At 37.1% G+C, this 23,485-nt stretch overlaps 1 protein-coding gene across 8 annotated transcripts in view; it reads left to right on the top strand.

Annotated features, from left to right (window-relative positions):
- Positions 1-23,260, top strand: part of CGNL1 (cingulin like 1) — a 63,313-nt gene extending 40,053 nt beyond the window's left edge. For 4 of the 8 annotated variants that reach the window (XM_075100254.1, XM_075100255.1, XM_075100259.1 and 1 more), the window contains exons 10-19: positions 3,073-3,177; positions 7,456-7,608; positions 8,281-8,451; positions 10,916-11,077; positions 11,900-11,989; positions 17,494-17,577; positions 19,360-19,484; positions 20,060-20,168; positions 21,093-21,256; positions 21,904-23,260. In XM_075100254.1, the coding sequence (XP_074956355.1) occupies positions 3,073-3,177; positions 7,456-7,608; positions 8,281-8,451; positions 10,916-11,077; positions 11,900-11,989; positions 17,494-17,577; positions 19,360-19,484; positions 20,060-20,168; positions 21,093-21,256; positions 21,904-22,042 (1,302 nt within the window). In that variant the 3' untranslated portion in view covers positions 22,043-23,260. Of the gene's footprint in view, positions 1-3,072; positions 3,178-7,455; positions 7,609-8,280; positions 8,452-10,915; positions 11,078-11,899; positions 11,990-12,217; positions 12,277-17,493; positions 17,578-19,359; positions 19,485-20,059; positions 20,169-21,026; positions 21,257-21,903 lie in introns of those variants that run through there. The other 4 variants (XR_012661681.1, XR_012661680.1, XM_075100257.1 and 1 more) reach the window with 4 other exon arrangements.
- The last annotated feature ends 225 nt before the right edge of the window (positions 23,261-23,485 follow it).

The following is a 23,485-nucleotide window of genomic DNA, read 5'->3' as shown; positions in this document are numbered from 1 at the left end:
TATCAAATTGTATGGGCTTTAAACGGAGGAACTCGGGGGGAGGGGGACAAACTGGCAATGCTAATGCCATCACACCCAATGGGGGAATAAGACAGGGCAACCTGAGCAGTGATAAATGTGCCGTAGCAGCCTCATGCGATGGCAACCAGGAGACTAACCACCTCAAGGGTTTGCACGGCTATAGTGGGTCCTTGTACACTCCTCCGGGGAAACCTGTGTGCTCAGGCACCTTTCTGAAATGCCTGTACACAAATGCACACAGCATGGGGAATAAACAGGAGGAACTAGAGGTCTGTGTGCAGTTGCAGGGCCATGATCTCACTGCAGTCACAGAGACATGGTGGGATAGCTTGCATGACTGGAATGTGGTCATGGATGGCTGCAGGCTTTTCAGGAAAGACAGACCAGCAAGGTGAGGTGGGGGAGTTGCTCTTTATGTGAAGGAGCAACTGGAATGCATCGAGCTCTGCCTTGGAGTGGAAGGAGAACAAGTTGAGAGCTTGTGGCTAAAAATTAAGGGATAGCCAGATATGGGTGACACTGTTGTGGGTGTTTGCTACAGGCCACCTGATTAAGAAGAGGAAGTTAATGAAGCCTGCTACAGACAGCTGAAAGTAGCCTCGCAGTTGCAGGCCCTGGTCCTCATGGGGGTCTTTAACCACCCTGATATTTGCTGGAAAAGCAACAGGGCAAGCCATGCACGATCCAGAAGGTTTCTGCAGAGCATCAGTGACAACTTTTGGATGCAGGTGGTGGAGGAGCCAATGAGGAGAGATGTGCTGCTCAACCTTATCCTAACAAACTCCAAGGAGGGGCTGGTTGAGGGTGTGAGAGTTGGGGGTGGCCTTGGCTGCAGTGACCATGAGATGGTTGAGTTTAGGATACTGCGAGGTAGACGCAGGGCCACGAGTTAGATTACAACCCTGGACTTGAAGAGGGCCAACTTTGGCCTCTTCAAAGACCTGCTAGGAGGAATCCCATGGGCTAGGGCTCTGGAAGGCACAGGGGTACAAGAGAGCTGGACAGTAGTCAAGGACCACTTCCTCTGAGCTCAGGATTGGTGCATCCCCAGGAGGAAGAAGTCAGGCAGAGGAGCCAGGAGACCCGCAAAGATAAACAAAGCTTCTAGAGAAACTCAAATGGAAGAGGGAGTTTCACAGTATGTGGAAAAAGAGACTGGCCACTTGGGATGAATACGGGAATGTTGTCAGGGTATGCAGAGGTGCGATGAGGAAGGCCAAGGCCCATTTGGAATTACATCTGGCAAGGCATGTCAAAGGTAACAGGAAGGGCTTCTTTAAGTACATCAGCAGGAAAAGGAAGACTGAGGATACAGTTGGGCCCACTGCTGAACAAGGAAGGGGCCCTGGTGACACAGGTTGCAGAGAAGGTGGAGTTACTGAATGCCGTCTTTGCCTCAGTCTTCACTGCTAAGGCTGGCTCTCGGGCGTCTCAGCCCCCAGAGAAGAGAGGAAAAATCTGGAGAAAGGAAGACTTACCATCAGTTGAGAAGGATTGGGTCAGAGATCACCTATGCAAATTGGATCCTCGCAAATCCATGGGCCCCGATGGGATGCACCTGTGAGAGCTGAGGGAGATGGTGGATGTTCTTGGTGAGCCACTCTCCATCATCTTTGAAAGGTCATGGAGGACAGGAGAGGACTGGAGGAAAGGAAATGTCACTCCAGTCTTCAGAAAGGGCAAGAAGGAGGACCTGGAAGCTGTAGGCGAGTCAGCCTCACCTCCGTCCCTGGAAAGGTGATGGAGCAGTTCATCCTGGAGGTCATCTCCAGGCATGTAGAGGACAAGAAGGTTATCAGAAGCAGTCAACATGGATTCACCAAGGGAAGATCATGCTTGACCAACCTGATAGCCTTCTATGAAGGTGTGACTGACTGGGTCGATGAAGGGAGAGCAGTGGATGTTGTCTATCTTGACTTCAGTAAGGCATTCAACACTGTCTTGCATAGCATCCTCACAGGCAAGCTAAGAAGGTGTGGGTTGGATGAGTAGACAGTGAGGTGGATAGAGAACTGGCTCAACAACAGAACTCAGAGGGTCATGATCAATGGAGCAGAGTCTGGATGGAGGCCCATAACTAGCGGTGTTCCCCAGGGGTCTGCGCTGGGTCCACTACTGTTCAACATATTCATCAATGACCTGGATGATGGGATGGAGTGTAACCTCAGCAAGTTTGTTGATGGTACCAAGCTGGGAGGAGTGGCTGATACACAGGAAGGCTGTGCTGCCATCCAGCAAGACCTTGACAGGCTGGAGAGCTGGACTGAGGGGAAACCTGATACAATTCAACAAGAGCAAGTGCAAGGTCCTGCACCTGGGGAGGAACAACCCCATGCACCAGTACGGGTTGGGGGCTGAACTACTGGAAAGAGGCTGTGTTAAAAAGGGCCTGGGAGTGCTGGTGGACAGCAAGCTGACCATGAGCCAGCAATGTGCCCTTGTGGCCAAGAAGGCCAATGGTATCCTGGGCTGCATTAAAAGGAGTGGGGCCAGCAGGTTGAGGGAGGTTATTCTCCCCCTCTACTCTACCCAACCCTAGTGAGACCACATTTGGAGTACTCTGTCCAGTTTTGGGCCCCCCAGTTTAAGAAGGACATGGAACTGCTTGAGCAAGTCCAGCAGAGAGCTACTGGAGCATCTCCCTTATGAGGAAAGGCTGAGAGACTTGGGTTTGTTCAGTCTGGACAAGAGAAGACTGAGGGGGGATTTCACTGATACCTATAAATATCTGGAGGGTGGGTGTCAGGATGACAGGACTAGGATCTTTTCAATAGTGCCCAGTGACAGGACAAGGGGCAATGGGCACATGTTGGAACACAGGAAGTTCTACCTCAATATGAGAAAAAACTTCTTTACTGTGAGGGTGACAGAGCAGTGGAACAGGCTGACCAGAGAGGGTGTGAAGTCTCCTTCACTGGAGACATTCAAAACCTGCCTGGATGTGTTCCTGTGCGCCGTGCTCTGTGTCCCTGCTTAAGCGGGGGGTTGAACAGGATGATCTCTAGAGGTTCCTTCCAACCCCTACCATTCTGTGATTCTGTATCATTGCAGGAGGAGAAGCAACAATTAGAAGAAGCTTTGAAACACGCTGAAAAGGAGGCAAAAGAATTGGTAGTGCTAAACAGCTCTTTGGAAAGCCAACTGGAAGATATCCAGGTAGAATAAGAGCAATCTGGGATATTTAAATTTCCTGTTTCTTTCTTGAGTCACCATTGCTTTCTGCAGAGTAACATCTCATTGTTTTTGAAGTACACTTTGTTTTAAAGTCCAGACCTCTCTGCAATTTCAGAAGTCTCCTGAAAGCATAGTATAATTTCATTAAAATTGTTTTCTTGCTAAAGTCTTACCACTTGAAGTTTTTGGTTTTGTTTTGGGGTTTGTTTGGGGTTTTTTTTGTTGTTGTTGGTTTTTTTACTTCCATGGATCTAGCAAAATTTCAGGGAGATGAATCACAAAATAAATTACCTAAGGTTTTATAAACCTGTTTTATTATTTTGAATGAGCAATCAACTCTGTGTGTAGGTATTTACATGTAAAAGAATGAAAAGCTGTACTTGGATACAAATACAAATACTGGTAGTAGTCAAGTATGAGTAAATTAACTTCTTTTTTATTTTTTCCAAACCTGTCTTACTTGCAAATGTTGCATGGAAGTGGTATATTTCATCACCAAAGAAATTTAACACATATCACTAGGACTTGCAGCCTCTCAAACTGTATGAAGTCCTCTTTCCACTTTGCTCCTTACTCTACTCAGTATCCAGGAAAGAGCATACTTTCTCCCAGATTAGCTGAGAAATAAATCATGTGGAGAATGCATCTACTTCAGAGCAGTGGAGAGAGATGTTGGCAATATTGTGTATGAGTAAAGAAAGAATGATTCAGATGAAATGAAAATTCAGATCTGTTTAGTAAGGAGATGAATGTGTATAAATCTTAAAACTCTTACTGACATAGTATTCTGTATCTGAAAAAGTTGTAAACCTAATCTTTCATCTTTGTAATTCACCTTGTACATGTACCGAAGAAGCATCTATTTCTACAGTGTCAGATAGTTTAGAATTCTCTCAGTTTTGCTTCTAGAGCAAAGTTCTTAAGTGATTCTGTCAAACAAATCAGGCTCAAAAGTGAGGTACATCTGTGTGGCTAGTGACCCTTTTTTAATTGAACAGACGTTTCCCTTGTTGTCTTCAACAGAAATTTTACATTACTGTTCTGAAAATCTGAAAAATAAATTTGTCTATAAGTGGATTATAAACGAAGGGAAGATTGTATTAATCAGCATGGTCTCATGGTTCAGTTAATTATAGTAAAAAGAAGAAAATAACAACAAGAAGGAAATACTACTATGTCTTTAAAGAAGAATGTGCTTCAAGAATATAAGGTTTTAACAGTATGGGCAAGGAAGTTTTGCTTCTACAAAATTATGTTTTTAAGCTGATGTTCCTTGTAACTACATCAAAAAGTGTTTCATCTGAGGCTTTTGGTCAGTTGATTTTTTTTTTCCAATTTAAATCACTTTATCTGTTCTACCTCAGTGATTTTCTAAATTTGCAATTATGTATTGCTGATAGTCTGCACAGTCACAAGACATGGCCCATTGCTCATCACTGGCTTGCATTTAGCACTGTTCTCTAAGAACTCCTATCGCAGTCTGGCTTGACCTTCCTGCACAACATGAATCAGTGCACCTCCTGCATCTTGATTAGCATCTCCTGCATCTTGATTAGCTTTGGGTCAAGATGCTTCAGATGTGTGTTCTTTCTTTTCTGTTTAGACATCCTTCAGGGCATCATGCCAAGGAATGCTGCCTCCAGGCTGGGTCTCCTAATTAATCTAGGAAAGGTGACAGATAGAAGAGTCTCTCTTGTGATTTTATTCACAACTTCTAATTTCTGGCACACCAAGTTAAACCTCCTTCTGATTCTACACTCCTCCACCAGATACGAGCACTAACTGACATCAAGATGAAATCAGTGGTCCTTTTTGTTTAGAACAATTCTGCCTTTCTCTCTTTAGATTTTTGCTTGTTTTAATGAACAATGTTGTACAGTAGGCTGATTTGGCCTTGCACTACCTTTGGTAATTTAGATGACAAACTTTGGCATGGTAATAATGCTTATCACAGTGGGAACTTAATTCCTGACTGGCCCATCTTGCTTTTTACATAATACAAATGACTTTTAATGGGGGACTAGCATAAGAAAGACAATGACAAGCTTAATAGAATTGTAACAGTTACTGTAAACACAGCCAAATCTATTCCTCCTCCATCCTGAATTTCTACTCAGAAAAGGTAAAGCTGGAATACACTTAATTATTAGAGACAATCTGTTTTAATGCTTTTGTCGAAAATCAACCCCAGTATATATTGAAATTTTCTTTATGGATGGTCAGGCAAGTAGTATTTTTTGTAGTGTCTCATGCTGTGTTATAACCTCTGTTTCAGGGTAGCCTCCTCTATTTAGTCTACTGTATTGAGAAATTAAATACTACTTAACATTTTTGCAACATTGATAAGACTTTGAGGAGTTTCTTTAGAACTCTCTTGGAAAGGAAATAATTTAATATAATTATTATACACCTTAACCATAGCATACATGGTACTGCAATATATTAAAAAATAGCAATTATACCTACATTATGAATGGCAGTGCCAAGTATTCTGTGCTTGTTAAATTAAACAACCAGGACATAGGATCCTTTCCATGGGTGGAAGAATATGCAACTTAACTTTTCATTGTGCTAAGTAATGATAGAGCACTGTAAGTTGAAATATGTTCATAGGTTTCAGTTATCAGTTGAAAGAAATGGTTGATTTTGTAAAGAGGTGGTTCAGCTAATATTTTTCTGAAAAATAAGGAAGGTTATTAGTTTATAGTTTACTATGAAAACAAATTACTATTTTTGTTTCCCCCCCTTTTTTTTCCTTCTCTGGGTATGTGGAAATGTGAGTGTGTTCTGTTGTTTTATGGCTCCCTATCTTCTGGAGCACTGTCTTTCTACCAGCCTGAAACATAGAAATGCTGCTGTATAGTTAGCATCACTTGCGCTGAAATAACACTTAAGCTTCTTCACGAAGTAATTAATTGCCACTACAGATTGACTTTAAATTGGGAAGTAACCAACCATTTAGTTGACTTGTGGTTATACCATAACTGACAGGCCAGCCAATTCCAGTGAAAAGTACTCAAGGATTTTTGTATGTGAAGGGGACTCAAATTAGAGGTTGCATTTGAGTTCACTATTGAAGCTGTCCTATTGGACGTGCCAGATTTCACATACTGAAATACTTAAAGTTTTTTGAAAAGTAATAAAGCTAGCATCATAGGTATTAGATATTCAGCAGAACTTTGTATTTCCAGTATTAACAGGTAAAACAATATTTTGGAATGTTTTTTACAATTTATGGTGATTTTAATTAATTACATTTTTCTGTGGGAACAATTTAAACTGTCCATGATCTAGTTTTATTGAATTTAATGGTGTCTCTCAGACTTAATAAAAACAACCCCTTTTTCTAGTCTTGTAGTGTCTATTTAGAGTAGGGTCATTGAGGTATTACATTATGGGGGGAGAAGGAAGAGGTGAGAGTCCCAACATGCAGATGGAAGAAAACATGCTTTTATTGTATTGGAATGAAGTAGAGAAAGTCAGTTATTCTGCTGCTGAACAGTATTTAGAAGTTGGAAGGTGGTACGTTCTTAAACATCCTGAATGTAATAGTAGACACATTTGGATAGATGTAGATGGTAGATGAGCATACAACATAGCTCTGCAGTTCATTCAAAATTTAACCTAGATAATGATGGTCTGGTTTGAACATTAATGGCAAAAGTTCTTTCAGGAAGGGGATTTCTGTGCTAAGTGCTGCAAAGTTCTGTTTGCACAGCATCTGTCAAAATGAGGCATCATCTTGATTAGGGCTTCTGGGTACTATAGAAGCACAGCAATGGGGAAAAAAAATCACCACTAGTTATTTCTCACTCATTGTTGGAAGAGATTTGTATTTTGTTTTATTTTTTTGCCTAGGAAAAAGATGGTTGTTGAAAACTTTTAACAGATCATTAAAAAGAGCATATAGGAAAATGTGAATTCTGAAATGGATATTGAATCTTTTGCAGGAGGTAGGATTTCCTGACATGTGTGCAACTGCAGAGGAATGTATCCTTTGCATGTAACAGAATCATGAAAAGGGCCTATGTTTGGTCCTACAAACGTTGTAACAGTGTTCTAGGAATTTATAGGAAGGATAAAGCACTGCATCACTAAAATAATGTTTTTCCTTTACTGGCTAGCAAACTATCTCCATAATTTTTTTTTTTAATTATTATTATTAAAGTTTGTGTTAATGTTAAAACAGCTGGTGGTATTAAGGTGTTAGAAAAGAGGGACTACATTTCATTATATATTTTTGTTTTTAATCTACTGCAGGAGAACATCCGTTGTATTTCACAGGAACGGCAACAGTTAACTCAGCAGTTAAAAGATGAAACTCGACAGAAGGAACAGTTAAAACAGATAAAGAATGAAATGGAGAATGAACGATGGCAACTGAACAAGACTGTTAAAAAGTTACAGGAGGAGGTGAGTTCACTCCAAAGAGGCTGCAGAAATCTGAATATCTAACAGATATCTAACAGAAAGAAGCAACCGAGCTCCCCAATTGTGTATATTTTTTTTAAATGTGTAAAAGAAAGCAAAATGCAAATTTTACTGTTAGTCTCTTTAACCTAGAGATTATCAAGAAAAGCTTTTGGGGCTGGAACAGTAGTTGGAACACTGCTATCTCAAAATACTGTTGTGAAACAGTTCTGTTTTGTTTAAGCAAGATTCCAGATTTGAGTTCAGTTCTAATGAATGCTACAGCAATATTTCAGAGTTTTACAGCTGATTCTCTAAATGCTACTGCATTAGAATTATTTTGCCTTCTGCATGTAAACCGTACAACTTCAATATTGATATACTGAAGTGTGACTTCACAGTTCATTACGTCAGTCAGCTGGAAGAACTGCTGACAGACAAAAAGAGAAAATAGTCTTGCCACACATACTACTAGAAAATAGCCTTACTGTTTTCTGTTTTCATACTTCTGCATAGAAATTCATTTGTTTGGGAACATGTTTGATAAATTTTCCATTTGAAAATACTGAGCTGAATATCGAAGCTAGAGAAAAAAAATCATTTTGGTGTATTAAGCATGATAGAACCTTTTGTAGCATTATTTTAGGAAAAAAATGATACGTACTTTTTTCCCAGATGTCTGAAATGGTAGAGTTCTCAAGAACATCAACTCTGGAGCTTCAGAATCAGCTTGATGAATATAAGGAGAAAAATCACCGGGAACTTGCAAATGTGCAGAGACAATTAAAAGAAAAAAATCTTGAGGTAGAAAAATCACACCTGACAACCATGAGAATGCAGGATGAGGTAATGACTCATAAGTTCAGTGACAAATTCGAACCTTTGACCTAGAAATCAGCTCAGATATTTTTCATGATAATGAATACTTGCTATCACACTTTTGTGTACTTCATCATGAGAGACTGACCTCAATCAGCATGCTTTTGAGTTTCTTTCTTCATGATGATGATCAGCGTGTTACGTCTGCCAGGGAAATGTAGTTCCTGCTTGTGACAGATTAATGCAGTGTTTGACAAATGAATGTATCTTAAGTGATATGACAAGGATTCCACTGATGATCTGCTGCTATTTTAATCCCTGATACTGAAGAAATTGAGAATGTGGAAATATTCTTGAATTAGGGAAAAAAAACCCCAGCAGTTATTGGCGGGGGGCGGGGGGTGGTGGTGGTGGTGGGGTAAGGGCAGAAAAACCAACCACAAATCCAAATTCTGTCTCCAAAGAAGCTGACATACATTCTCCTCTTCCTTTGTATGAGCCAAGTGGCAGACTTAAATGATGGTGTCTATGCAACCAAGAATCAACCACAGTCTTGAAGTGTCTGCCTCTTAGCATGTAAATTTTGCCATAAAGGCAATCCAGTCTTTTAAAGATCGGCATATACTTGTTCTGCAGTTGGTAAAGCTATGAGAGTACACTGGTCACAGGTGTTTTCTGTATGTAGAATATTTTAATATTTTGATTTTTCCAGTTCAGAACTTCTCTTATGATGCCATTCCCCTTAAACTTATTTTAAATTCAGTTTAAAGGAACAGCAATAGAAGGAAGTATATTTCCTATATATTATTCTGTCTTCCTTCTATATTTATCCCATTCAGAGATGGAGAGCCTTTATAAAGGGATGAAGACACATAATTTAATGTGAAAGATAAAACTGGGATATTGAGAAAGTGACCCTTCAGTTGAATAAATGAGAATAGAAAGCTTAAATAAAAGATATGTATGTGTATAAATATGTATACACACTGTGATTACAGTTATGAAAAATACTTCTAGTGTTAGTTATTACAACTACAAAGCAAATAAAAAGAAAAAATTTCAGAACAAAAGAAACCTTCATTATTTGACAAAAAAGATAATCCAAACTCTACATAAAGGACACAATATTACTGGTTGTGGAATTCTCAATTTCCATGAGGCAATATTTAAAATCCTAGGGCATTAAAAATGTAGTATGGCAACTAGCTGCAAAAGAGGAAACAAAATCTGAAAATATAGGATAGACAGGTAAAACAGCAGACTTCCTAGAGAGACTAAAAATTCAGGACAATTTAAAGTCTTCATTATCTCTCCCTCCTTTGTGTTTAACAAGAAGTACAAATAGATAGTCCTTCCATTCAATGTGAAATGAAAGAGTCTGTTGTCTGTGAAAATCCTCTTGGGTAGGTGTCATAGTGCACAAAATATTCTCTTTGAGAGCCTCAACAAAAGCAAAGGATCATAATGATCATGGCAACATGAGTATCATCTTGTTCTAGCAGAAAAATTATGAAACAGTCTTGCAAGGCAGTATGTGAGTTCTGTGCTGTGTCTCTTGTAAGTTCTCTGTGGATACATAAAAGATACCAGTCTTGAAAGCTGTCAATCCAGTGTCATTCTAAAACATTAAATGCATATGAAATGCTATTAATATACAGATCTCTCAACAGCTGTTCACCAAGCCATGCAGATGTCCAACGTTTTGTTGTCAGGACTTAGCAATAGGTAGCAAACTCTGGAAACAGTCACTAATACATTATTTTTAGCTTCATCACTAAAATAAGCACTTGGCTAAAAAGAGGAAGACTATGGAACACCATATGCTGAAGAAAACAAACACTCATATATTATATACATGTCACAAGTTAAGTTACAAAAATAAGGAATGATCAGTCTCACCTAAAACACCTCTCACTACTTACATTTTTAAGTACTGTGAATGTTTTCAGGTAATTTTGATTACCTGCTGTCATTGGAATCAGAAACTTTTGTCATCAGCAGATAGCCCTACTATTTCTAGAAGTTATACTAATATGTATATATATGTTAGCAGTGATGTTGTTGGTAAAATGCAGTCATCAAAGTGCCACAGACATAAACTACAGAATTATTTAAAAGCTAAACTATCAGTAGTCTGAAAAGGAAAGGAATATTGCGAAAGTTCCAAAGATATAACCATTTAGAAAATTGTAAAAATTTTGGCTTGCTATAACTGGGTAAAAAGAAATAAATTTTAAAACCCAACTATGTATAATTGTCACTGTAAAACCTGTAGTGTGAAGCATCTCTTTAGATCTGATGTTTAATCCAAGTTTATTTTCTTAGTGCCATCTTGTGGATAAAACAAAAATTACTCTGAAAAACGTATAACTCGATGCAATTCCTGTCACATTTCCAGATCTGTTACGTTTGTAGTCAGCCCCCTTCAGTGACATCACTTATTTATAGAAAGTACAGTATAAAGTGTATTACCTTAATTTTATTTTTTCAGATGCGTCTTATGGAAGACAACTTGCGGGACCACCAAAGAGCTCAGGATGAGGCCATAACAAAAACTCAGCTGCTAGAACAGACTGTGAAAGTCTTGGAGTATGAACTGGAAGCTAAAAACCACTTAAAAGACGATCGGGCAAGACAAATCAAACTAATGGAGGTAAAAGACATTTTTAAGGGTTGGTTTTTTTATGAGAACTGATGAAAATAATTTTGGTATTTCACATTAATTCTGCCTGGGAAGAGACAAAATAACTTGATGTTGTTGAAAATCTCCATGTAGTACTACTGCAGGAATTATTCTGGTATATTCTAAAGGTGGTCTGTTAGCGTATCTACTGTAGCATGATATGTTCTAAATTGCAATTGTTCTTTCATTATTTTAATTTACTTTCTTTTTAATTAATTTTTTCTGGAGTATCAGGCAAAATTGTATTTTTGTTTGTAGGCCCATCGCTCAGAACTTCAAAAGTACTTCTATTTCTAAGTTGTATTTAGCATCTAGTATCAGTTCATTTCAGGAGCCTAAGTAACATTGTTATTCTATGTTCTTACATGGTTAGCTTTATAACTGTTCAGTTCAACTAAGCTGTCATTTGACTTTTATGAACAAACACTGTTAAATTATTGTACTCATATGAGAAGAAATTTGTCTTCCAAATTTATAATGTAACTTAGACTAAAAACAGACTCTAGAAAAATTACAGAATTTCTCTTATTTTCTTGAAATTGTTGGGAGTGATTTGAAAAGGAAATTAAACATCTATTTTACTTCTGTCAGATAAAAAAAATCACTTTAAAGGCTTATCTACCTGCCATCTCTTTTTCCAGATTCTTTATGTGTTTCCAGAGGCATTTTACTTTTCAAGCCTAGTCTTTCAGGCAATTTGAGCCCTTGAAGTTTAAGGAAGAATGGCCTGGTAGCAACCTGAAGAGAATGGGAAAGTAGTATATTGAAATTAATTTTCTTTGTTCCTCTTAGGACAAGTTATCTCAACTGGGACTTGAGCTTGATGAAGAAAAGACTAATTCAGATTTGTTGTCTGAGAGGATCAGTAGATGCAGAGAACAGGTACTTGAACAAGTTTTCTAACTTGTATAATGATAAGAAAAAAGTGTTATTAGAATCACAAACAATATTTATTAACTAGATAATGATTAGCAATACGGTTAATACACTATACTTAAGCAGACTATGTAAATCCAAAAAAAAAAAACTAAACCAAGGTTCACAAACATAGTTAAATATGCCTCTCCACGTCATCACAGACCAATTTTTTCCTGTTTTCCTAACTGGAAGACTGACACAGATTGCATGTAGTGACCGAAGACCAGTATCACCCTCTGATATTTCACCAGGTAATCATTGATGCATGCATAGATGATGCTATCGTAGGCTTAGTTTTAGGTGGTGAGGCTCTCAGAGAAAGCCTCGTTGTAGGAAGTATCTTAGATTGAAAGATCACAATTTTTTAATCTTACTGAAAGTAAGATTACAGAAAGTAAATCTTATGTGCATGCAACACCAAGGCACCATTACTACCTGTTGGGACTCAGGTTACTCAGATGCTATGCAATTGCAATATAGTCTTTTTGCTGTTATTGTACAGACTCTGAGTCAGTGGGTGAAATAGAATGTAAAGGATCCATAATAATGTGGGGTCATGCTATTGTTGAACTAGGAAGCCTTTAATACTAGAGTTTATGCCGGTGTTATAAGCCTGGGATAAAAGAACCATAGTCATAGCTGCACTAGTGGGTACTATAGTAAGTTAATTTGCTAACTGAATGGAAACCTAAAATGCAGATGGGTGACCAAAATGTTACATAATGGGTAAAAGACATGTTTATTTTGAGGTCTGGGGTTTCTTATTTCACACATGAGTTACAAAGGTTGCTTTGTTTTGATTTTATGCCAGAATCACTTAAGTGGTGAAATTACTAAAGAGTATTTCAGGGTCTGCTGAGCATTTATAATGACATAAGAAATTATAATGGATTTGTTTTGGTAATATCTGTATTTCTATAATTTTTTTATTATAAATGTGTTATTTCAATATACTGATAATAAACTATAATACTCAAATTTCTAGTAAAAACAAATTGAAACAACTGGTTCTTTTTTACATGAAGTTAAATGTTTGAATAAACATTGGCAAGGCTGATAGTTCACATTTCATTTACCATGAAATGATACCCTTTTTTAATTTAAACACCCTTTTGAATCTGGGAATGGCTGCATGAGACACTGTTCTCATCTTCCCTACCTTGATTTCGAGAAGTACCACAAGAAAGTGGAAACAGTAAAAAATTTTTTGGGAAAAGTGGATCATATTCTATTAGTTTTTAAATTATAAGCTACTAGCAACTCTGGAAAGAGCAAAATGGTCAGTAAACACACATGTAGAAAGCTAGAGCACTCGGTTGCCCTTTGAGTCTAAAGCGAGTAGGGACAGGGCATTTTAGTACATGATGGGTTTTTTCCTACAAACAAGTGAAATGCCGTTTTGTTTTTGCAAACATAGTTGAAAAATGCTTAAGATACCCCCATCAATTCTTGTATTCTGTGAAAATGCAAACATGAATCTGTTGACTTCAGAGTTGTTTCCAGTAAGTGTGAAAAATCGACTAGTTAGTTTCCATGACAATTTTAGAATAAATACAGAAGGATAAAATTGTGTTTACTGCATCATCCACTTCCTTTTGGTAAAGTGTTCCCAATGGATAGTACCATACCTGCTCTTTAGCTGGCAGCAGGTGTTGGAAGCAAACAAATGAAAATGTGGACATGAAGGTCACTTCTCAGTTATGAAGGATCAAAGGAATTTGTTTAGCTTCAGCTTGTTTGTTAAACATCATTTTTTTAGTCACATACTTAAGAATTATGTGTATGGGGGTGTGTGTATATGTATGTGTGTGTATATATATAGAGGCACATATAGATATACTTTCTCCTACCTAGGTGTTAAGAAGTACCATAGGCTGTGAACCTAGTGCAAGATGGTAAACAATGACATCTAAAATATTGCTTTCACTAATAATGAACTCGACAGCTGCTTCTAATCCTAAAACTGGCACAAAATGCTGTTACGTCTAATAAAGCTTTGTAAAGTCTGATACTATTGCTTTTCTCAATTCTTTGTTCTTAGCATTCTTCAAATCCAGTTGTGATAACTTTGCCTTAAGCTGCAGAAATAGTCTATTCTCTTAACATAATTAGAATATATCAGATATAGGAAAGACAGAATATGAAGCACAAAACTCTGCATGGTACATACCTAGAGCCTATCTTAACTCCTGTGAAATAAGTGAGAAGTTTGAGCAAATTTTGGCAGACAACTGCTTTTTTCCTTTCTGCATGTTAATAACATGTTTACTAATGAAAAGTGCAAGGAGATAAGTGAAAAGAGTTTTCACACCCACCCCACCCACCCCCAGCAAGAATTGTGTCCTGCTGCCCTTCTCATTTTACAGCTCTTGTATATATTTGCATGTAGCTTTCTGATCCTAATCAGATATAGTACTTTTTCTTTCTCCCCATTATTTCTGTGAGGTTCCTTTTACCATGAGGTGTCACAAGTGGAGTCCCCCAGGGATCAGTACTGGGCCCAATGTTATTCAATATCTTTAGAAGTGATCTGGATAACAGAATCAAGTTTAGCCTGATGAAGTTTGCTGATGACACCAAGTTGAATGGGGAAGTAGACACTCCAGAAGGGAGAGCTGCTCTGCAGGAAGATCTGGATAGGCTGGAGGAGTGGGCTAACAAGAACCTTATGAAGTTCAACAAGGACAAGTGTAAGGTCTTGCACCTGGGAAAACATAATCTGGGAGTGCAGCACAGACTGGGATCCACCTGGCTGGAGAGCAGCTCTGTGGAAAGGGACCTGGGGGTCCTGGTGGACAGGAAGCTCACCATGAGCAAAGAGTGTACTGCTGCGGCCAAGAAGGCCAACAGGATGCTGGGTTGCATCAAAAAGGGCATTGCCAGCAGAGAGAAAGAAGTCATTATCCCACTCTACTCAGCGCTTGTCAGGCTACACCTGGAGTACTATGTACAGTTCTGGTCCCCGCTATACAAAAAGGATGTGGACAGGCTGGAAGAGGTCCAGAGAAGGGCCACCAAGATGATCAGAGGACTGGGCAGCCTGCCATATGAGGATAGGCTGGGAGAGCTGGGTTTGTTCAACCTTGAGAAAAGGAGGCTTAGAGGGGATCTCATCACCATGTACCAGTACTTAAGGGGTAGTTACAAAGAAGATGGAGACTCCCTTTTTGCAAGGAGTCCCATGGAGAGGACAAGGGGGAATGGACACAAGTTGCTCTTGGGGAGATTCCGATTGGACACCAGAGGAAAATTTTTCACAGTGAGGACAGTCAACCATTGGAATAATCTCCCCAGGGAAGTGGTTGACTTGGCCACGTTGGACACCTTCAAGAGTCGTCTGGAGAGGGTGGTGGGCCATCTTGTCTAGCCTGTGCTCTTTCTAGAAAGGTTGGAGTAGATGATCCCTGAGGTTTCTTCCAACCTGGGATTCTGTGTCCAACAACAGTAGTAGTCATCTTGACAATTATTATATTTCCCTCTAAATAATTCCTTAATTTGAGATCTTGGGAAGGTTGCACAAATTTGTCACAGCCTTTGAGCACAGTAAGAGGACAGTAGAACTTTAGAGTGGTCCATTAAACAGGTTCCTACATAAAACAAAAACCCTTTCTTCAGTTAACAGTTGCATGCTTCATTAGTCATTCATTTTACTACAAATTTTGCTTTATTTTTTCTGCCTGTCTTCATGGCTAAAGCAATTACAGCAGAATAAACTCTCTGTAATACCTCACATTTTAACTTTTTTTATGTACTTCATTAATAAATACAGCTATTGTTCACGAGTGGTTATAAATTTTTTATATGTAGTAATATATAAAATATTTCTATATATAATGTATAAAATATTATCATTAGACTTCTATGCGACAGTGAGAGCTTTTAAGGAAATTACCCAGCTGTTGAGAACACTGGGAATGTGCTAACATTTGTAGTCCAGTAACTGTTATGACCTTAGTTTTCAGGAATGCCTTCTACTTTTCTGAAACCATACTGTTACATAACATGAGCAACTGCATGCATTGCTACCATGTTTGTATTTATATATTAGTTTCAAAGCTACAGAAACAGTGTCAATGACTTCTTTTAAACATATGATTAACTAAAGCTATGTCATTTAATGTTATAATGGAAAGAAAAAAGGCCTAAGGTAAAATTTCATGTGCTGTACTTGTTTAACCTTCACATTCCTAACATTGCTTTTGGATTTTTTATGCAAGAATTCGCAATGGCTTTTGAAAGACCTTTGGTAGATAAATCTGTAACTTAGAGCTGCTTAACTGTGATGGAGTGTTTATGCAAGTTCATAAGTAACTGTTGTAAAGCAGGGAAGAAGGCTGTGGCCACTGAAAATTTTGTCAGTCTTTTTGCAGGTACAGTAATTGACATAGATGTTCACTGTGTTCTTCAGGTGATATCATAGTAAACATTGTGCAGGAAATAGCACAAATGCTGTGATAACATTAACTGTGCCTGCAAAGGCATTTGTAAAGACTTAGGGGCAGTCTCAGCAGGAGAGAGAGGCTAGAATGCTAGAAGAGCATTGGGGCACTACAGACCTTGTCCCTGAGCCCTGAAGTTTCAGCAACAGCTGTTAGGCAGTTTAGAGTTTCTCTTTGATACTCAGAAGTGTTTTTTTTTTTTTTCAGTCAAGTCCAATAGTGTGATAAAACAAACTAGTTCTGTATTCTTATCTTGATTCTGTATTGTTCAGGTACTTTTTAACATTGTACATATGGAAAATATACTTTCCTTTTGGTTACTGAATATGCAACGGAAATATTTACAGAAACTGTAGCAAAAGTTGTATTTTAACAAAACAAACAAAACCCACCCCATCCCCAAATCCAGAAGTCAGTGCTCTGCTAGTATGACAGACATAAAATTGACTGGAGGTGAGGAGCCATATTCATATCCAGTATGCATTAGAGTCTGTTGAAAAAGAGCATTTACTATTCTCACGGACCTAGAAAACTGTAATTGCCTGTAGAGTATCTCACTGAGTTCTAGGCACTTCTCTGCAGTTACCAGTTTGTGTTTAATAAAGTGGAACTTTAAAGTAGACTAGTCAGTAGTTTAAAGGTAAGGCACCATTTCAGAGCTTCAGACTTAAGTATGAAGAAAACTGTAGAAGGTGTGTGAAGACTGATGTGATGTTCCAGAACTCAGTTCCCTGCCACAGGAAATGTCTCTCATGCAGCATTTTTGAGTTCCGTTCCCTGCTACAGAATATATATACTGAACATCAACAATACACATTGTGGCTGGGAAATGCATATAATAAGCACTGTGAGTACCATAGGCTTCCTGAAGCAGAAAATTCTGTTCAAGATTGTAATTGTAAACTTCATCTGAAATCATGTCTTGAATTCTAAGAGCAAATTTTTTCTCACTGCATAGGTATATGTACTTCATGATATAGATAAATATAAATTAAATCTTTCATTAAAATTTCTGTCTTTCTAAAATAGATTGAGCAAATGAGGACAGAGCTACTTCAGGAAAGAGCTATAAAGAAAGATTTGGAGTGTGACAAAATTTCGTTGGAAAGACAGGTAATTATGGCTTGCATATCATCACACTAGCAAGATAACAGGCTGGGTATCTGCCTTCATTAGGAAATTCAAATAAGTATTTAAGGAATATAGTATTTAGTAGCTGGCACTATGGTATCCCACCATAGTGTGCTGCTGGAAGTATGTGTTAGTAAGAATAGATAAAAAACTATGAGTATCTTAATACTGATACTCAAAAGAAAATATTATGATCCTGAATTTGGTCTTCTCTCAGTATTTGTTTCTTTCTGTACCCCGTTTAGCTTGAGGTTTGTCACAGTTTATATATTTCATATGTTAAACACTCATACTGCGCATACATGTGTTTTATATAATATGACATTTTTGTTGTAGTGAGTGCAGGATTCTGTCTATACATTTGAGGATCAAAGACATTGAAAATAAGAAATGTGACAGTTGATATGCTATACTTGTTTTAGAATAAAACTGAGATATCAATATAGAAACTTTTAGAAAGAACTTATACAGAAAAGATTGTAGAATATCAAAGACACTGTTATCCAGTTTAGCTGTAAAGCCTTTGACTACTTTTGGAGGAGCTGTTCTTCAAAGTTAAGCACTTCAGGAACACCGTTGAAGATAATTTCAAGCAATTGTGTCTTCAGTGGAGTATTTTCTTCTGTAGGTGCAAACAAGTGAAAAAATGGCATGCCTCTGAAAAAACGATACTAATTTGGTAGAAAACTGCCGCTGCCTGTTGTCTAGGAAGGAATATGACTCATGTTCCAGTTTCAATATCTGTGATAGAAAGGGCATTAAAAATACTTTCTAGCTTTTTGCAACAGTTTATTCTGCAGCTCAGTGGTCTTTGAAAGTAAGATTACTATCAAATCCCCTAGTTGAGATCCAGAGGAAAGCTATTTTAGCAATCTTTGTGTTATTGACAGTCTAAAGAACATAAAACATATTGTAATGGGAATTTAGAACGTTTATACCAAACACCTGATTTGGTGCCTTAAATTATGTGACATTGATCCCATTTAAATATTTGAGAAAAAAGAATCCCATGTACATCCTTATACCTTAGTTCTGACTTTCCTATCGTAGATTTTTTACTGTTTGAGATCTGAGATCATGGTTTGAAGTTCTGTAACAGAGCTTTGTTTTCTGTTCCTCATGTACCTCTTCTGGTTATTTTTCTGGCAACTTTATCATTGGGTCCCCATTGAAAAACTAAATTACCTAGCCTCATAAAAATTAAAGTGTAAATCTGAGCAAAAAAGTCTGCTTTTACAAATCATGAAGCTTGCAAAGTTTTTCAAACTATTTATGTAGTAGGAGTAGCATTGGATAGTGAAGAAAGGAAAAAAAAAAACACAGTAACAGCTGTGATAGAGCAAAGAGATACTGGATGCAAGTAATTTCTTTGTCTGCTTGTTGTAGCTGTACACCAGTGAGTTACAGGGGAAGAATACAGAATTTGACAAAAGAATTGTGTGGAGAATGAGACAGATCTAATGCTATTTGAAAAATTTTGGCATATTAAAAAATGCTGTTGGAAGGGACTTGAAACCATGTGAACTTCTAGGGTCCATTTAAGCCTAAAACTTGACTCGAGCTTAACACTAAATTCTTTTTAATAAAGCACAGTAATAGAAGATTTGTTTGTAGTAAACAGTAAAATCTCACTGACTCTCTCAGTATTTACTAAATTTAAAATACACTGATCACCTTATGTTTGCCTGGAGAATTTATTTTGTGTTAAGGTGATATTTGTTAATTTGAGCATGTTTATAGTAATCAACTATGTTCCAACTATAGAACAAAGACCTGAAGAGCCGAATCCTTCACCTGGAGGGTTCTTACCGATACAGTAAAGAGGGACTTGTTGCTCAAATGGAAGCAAGGATCACAGAGCTGGAAGAACGACTTGAAAATGAAGAGAGGTGAAACTAGTTGTTTAAGATCAAAACATGCATGTTTATGGTTGTTAATATGGCCTCTTACTAATATTGTCTCTAATACAATTAACTGGATTTCTTTTCTCTCTCACAAGCACAAAATTAAAATAGTTACTGTTTCATACAAGTATTGTGACTTTTCTTTTTGACGGAAAGCACACTAGAAGCTGCCTTACAAATTTAAAACCAGGCACCGTGCTAACATGGTTCCGTACCTGATTATTTGTCAGTGTCTAATATAAGTAACAGGCTTAGAAATATTAACTATAGTTTAACACTTCCATTTTCATGTTCACTTCATTGTTCAATCTTGGTAGAATGTTGGTTTTTGTTTTTGTTTTCCTAAATGTTCCTCTGGAGAAAGAAGAAATTCCCCCTAGTGGTTCATGCTTTTGAAAAAATTTCTTAATATGTAGCATGGAATCAGTAAATCAAAGCAGGGGCCATTAGTGTTTATTTGATTCTTAGAGAATTGCTAAGGAATTATGTCAGCAGGATTGGAATTATTTGAGTTCCTTTTTTTACAAGCCAATCTTATGTTTGTTTTGTTTTTTTTCTAGGGATAGAGCAAATTTCCAACTAAGTAACCGCAGACTTGAGAGAAAAGTGAAGGAGTTAATGTTGCAAGTAGATGATGAACACCTCTCATTGACTGATCAGAAGGACCAGGTAGAGGGAAAGACTAACACACAAATATCTGATATTAATCCTACTAACATAAATCATATATATAAAATATGAGAAAAATATAGGTAGATACTGATTACTCTGTTGTTTATCATCTCTCATTTAGTGAGATTTGCAGTTCCCATTGTCATAATGTTCTTTTGTCTATTACTGTTGTTATTAATTTCTAAAATTATTAAAAGAAAGTACTTGCAGAAGCAATGCAATAATTATTTTAAGAAATAAAGCCAATAACAGACAGTATATGATCCTATAAATATATCCACCAACATATGGTCCTATAAATACATACACCAACAAATAATATATTCTGTTTTGCCACTATAAAATTTTGTTTAAAGAAAAGTTATTTATTGTTAAACATAGGCTGTAAGTATTAAGCATATGTTGATATTCTAATAGCAATGTGCTCTACCATTCCTGTGGTCTTTGTTGATTCCTTGCTTAAAATATGGTTTGTTTCAGTATGTGAGTCAAATAGTTAATATTCTGCCTAGAGAATGAACAGCATGTCTCAAATGGCAGACATCTGTTAAGGGAACAATCTTGTAAAATCCTCTTGAGTTTTTAAAATGTTTTATATAGTAACTGTCTGGAAAGGTTGCTTACCTTAGACACACTATAGCTCCAGTCTTCCCTTATTGAAAACCAGCTCTTGCTATCACATAATACTGTCTTACTCTACCAAAACTGTGTTTGCTTGCTGCTGTTTTTTCTTCTTAAAAAATTGTATCCCATCACTTTTCTTGAAGTCTAATACTGAATTTCAAATATTTCTGAAGCATAGGATTACAGTGTCACTACACTGGCAAAGTTGTGTCTTTATTCTCCCTCTCATAGATGCTGGAAGAATAAAATTCCTTTATTAAAATAGTCTTCTAATCAGCTGACATGTAAATATTTCAGTTGAGTTTGCGTTTAAAAGCAATGAAACGTCAGGTTGAAGAAGCTGAAGAAGAAGTAGACAGACTGGAAAGTGCTAAAAAGAAACTCCAGAGAGAACTGGAAGAGCAACTAGATGTGAATGAACAATTGCAAGGACAGCTTAATGGTCTAAAGAAGGAATTAAGGTAGGGTGATTTGTCAGATTTACAATTATGTATCACACCACTACTCACAAGATTGATCTCTTGTCCCTTTAGTCCATAAACTGAGAGCTTCCTCTAACAAACTTCAAGTTTTTCATAAGCAGACAGAGTTCAAGAGACAGACCTGTGAAACTCTTCTGCATTTCTTTTCTCTACAGATGTTCTCCCACTCTTTCCAAGGTGCTCTAGGTGACCGAACCTTCTTTCCAAGATCTGCCCACTGAATAAAGTTATTGAGGCAGGGAATAAAAAAACATGGAAAAAGGTAGTGGGAGTTGGCACTCTTATAATTTGTAGCGATAAAAATTTCCTGCTAATGACTGAGGTACAGCTATCCTGTGTTAATTTTCCGCAGCCATCTTCGAACAATGCAGTGTGCAAAGTTTACAGTTTCCCCTCTCTGTGACTTTAGTTAGAGATGCTTGAAAATAAGATTGATTGATCTTCATTCTCTTACATGTTTTTTTCATGTAAGATGTAGTCCATGCTAAATTACTCCTATTGGAGCACAAGTTTCTCTGACATACTTTAAAAATGTAAATCCTACATGCAGAACACTTATGCAAAGCTTAAAACACTGACAAGTAGATGTGCAGTTTTAATAGCAAAGACTTGTATTTTTGTTTTAGTAGACTGAAGAAGTCACCAAGTAAAGTGTTGGCTGATTCTGATGATGATGACGATGATGATTTCAGCACAGATGGTGATAGTCTCTGTGAATTACCTTCAGGAAATAACTTTTCAAAAGATGATGACACAAAAATCTAAAGCATTGAGTCTGTGATTCCTTGAAAATACTGGAAGAATAACATAAATTATGAAGAAACTGGATACTGTAGAAGCCAAACGACATAAAGGGATTTAAGAGTTGGGAATATAATGTTTCCATTCATACTGTGCCATTTTCTTATTTAGGTCTCCACTGTTTATTATAGAAAACAGGATTGCATTATAAAACAGCTATAAAACATATATATATATTAAAAACAGCTACTGAACACAGGGATAATGTTTTGCATTGGAAATGTGATTTTGCTAAAATTCTCTTTAAATACAAAGCCATTTGAAAGTAATACAAAATTAGGTTTTAGTTATTAAAAGCTTTTCCCTAAAAATAAGGAAACCATAGAAGATCATTTAATAATTGTAATTAGGGGGAAATTATGTATAAAATGTAAATATTTTAAACCTAGTCTTTTTATTGACTACTTTAGTACTGTTCTGTAAAGTTTCAAATATTATATAAATCAGTTTCATATGTAAAGTACTTAAATTTATACTGAATGCTATATTTGGGTTTTATTGAAGAAGAAGAAGAATTAAAATAAATACATTTTGTGCTTACAGAGCAGATTTGCAGTTCCTGAGCCAGGAATTACATTCCCATCGTAAAACCAGTGCAAGTTTTATTTTATGTATTCTGTATATTAGAGATCAAATGTTAATCCTGCCTGTTGACTTCAAAAGGATCACATCTGCAGTATGAGTGAGGCTTGCCTACAGCTTTCTTATAAACTTTGTTTGGGAGCTTTCTGTTCTTAGTAAAAGGTGAGAATGAGGTCAGTTATTATTTGGCATCTTTCATTTCCTGAAATGGACTCTCTACTGCCAGAGGCAGAACATTCTAGGCCTGCTGACTTGAGGGCATTGGGACAGGCTTATCTTAAAGTCTCTAATGAGTCCCACTTGTTCAGTAAAATTACTTGTGGTCTTTAAGTACCTGCTTAAATCTGTTTGTTAATTGATCCCAAAATTTTATGCACCTGACGGGAAATTACACCAAGGAAACACAAAACATGTGATCTAATTTTTTTTTTTCTAAGCTGTTTTAGAACATCTATTTGTGGTATATTGCATTGTGGTCGTATATGCAGATATATATTAGTATTTCAGCTTACAGAAGTATTTGTGTTTTGGGTGATCCGTCTGTTCAACAAACTTTGTGTGAAATTTAAATAAAAATCCGCAGGTTTTGTTCTGAAAGCATTTTCCATTTTGTTGCTAAAATTTTTTTTCCATTTATATTACACCAGACCATTTTTGTTCCTTTGCAAATCTAGAATTCTAAAGAAAGGGCACTATTACCTAATTTTTTTATTAAGCACAACTAAGTCCTGTCTGATTATTAGTATTCATCCCCAGCTTCAGGTTAGTAAGCACTTCTTCACTGAATGGACCAAATAATAGTGCAATGTAATTGTAAAAATACTT

Source organism: Phalacrocorax aristotelis, chromosome 7 (genome assembly GCF_949628215.1).
Source record: "Phalacrocorax aristotelis chromosome 7, bGulAri2.1, whole genome shotgun sequence".
NCBI classification, from domain to species: Eukaryota; Metazoa; Chordata; class Aves; order Suliformes; family Phalacrocoracidae; genus Phalacrocorax; species Phalacrocorax aristotelis.
This window is presented reverse-complemented; position numbering and strand designations above follow the sequence as displayed.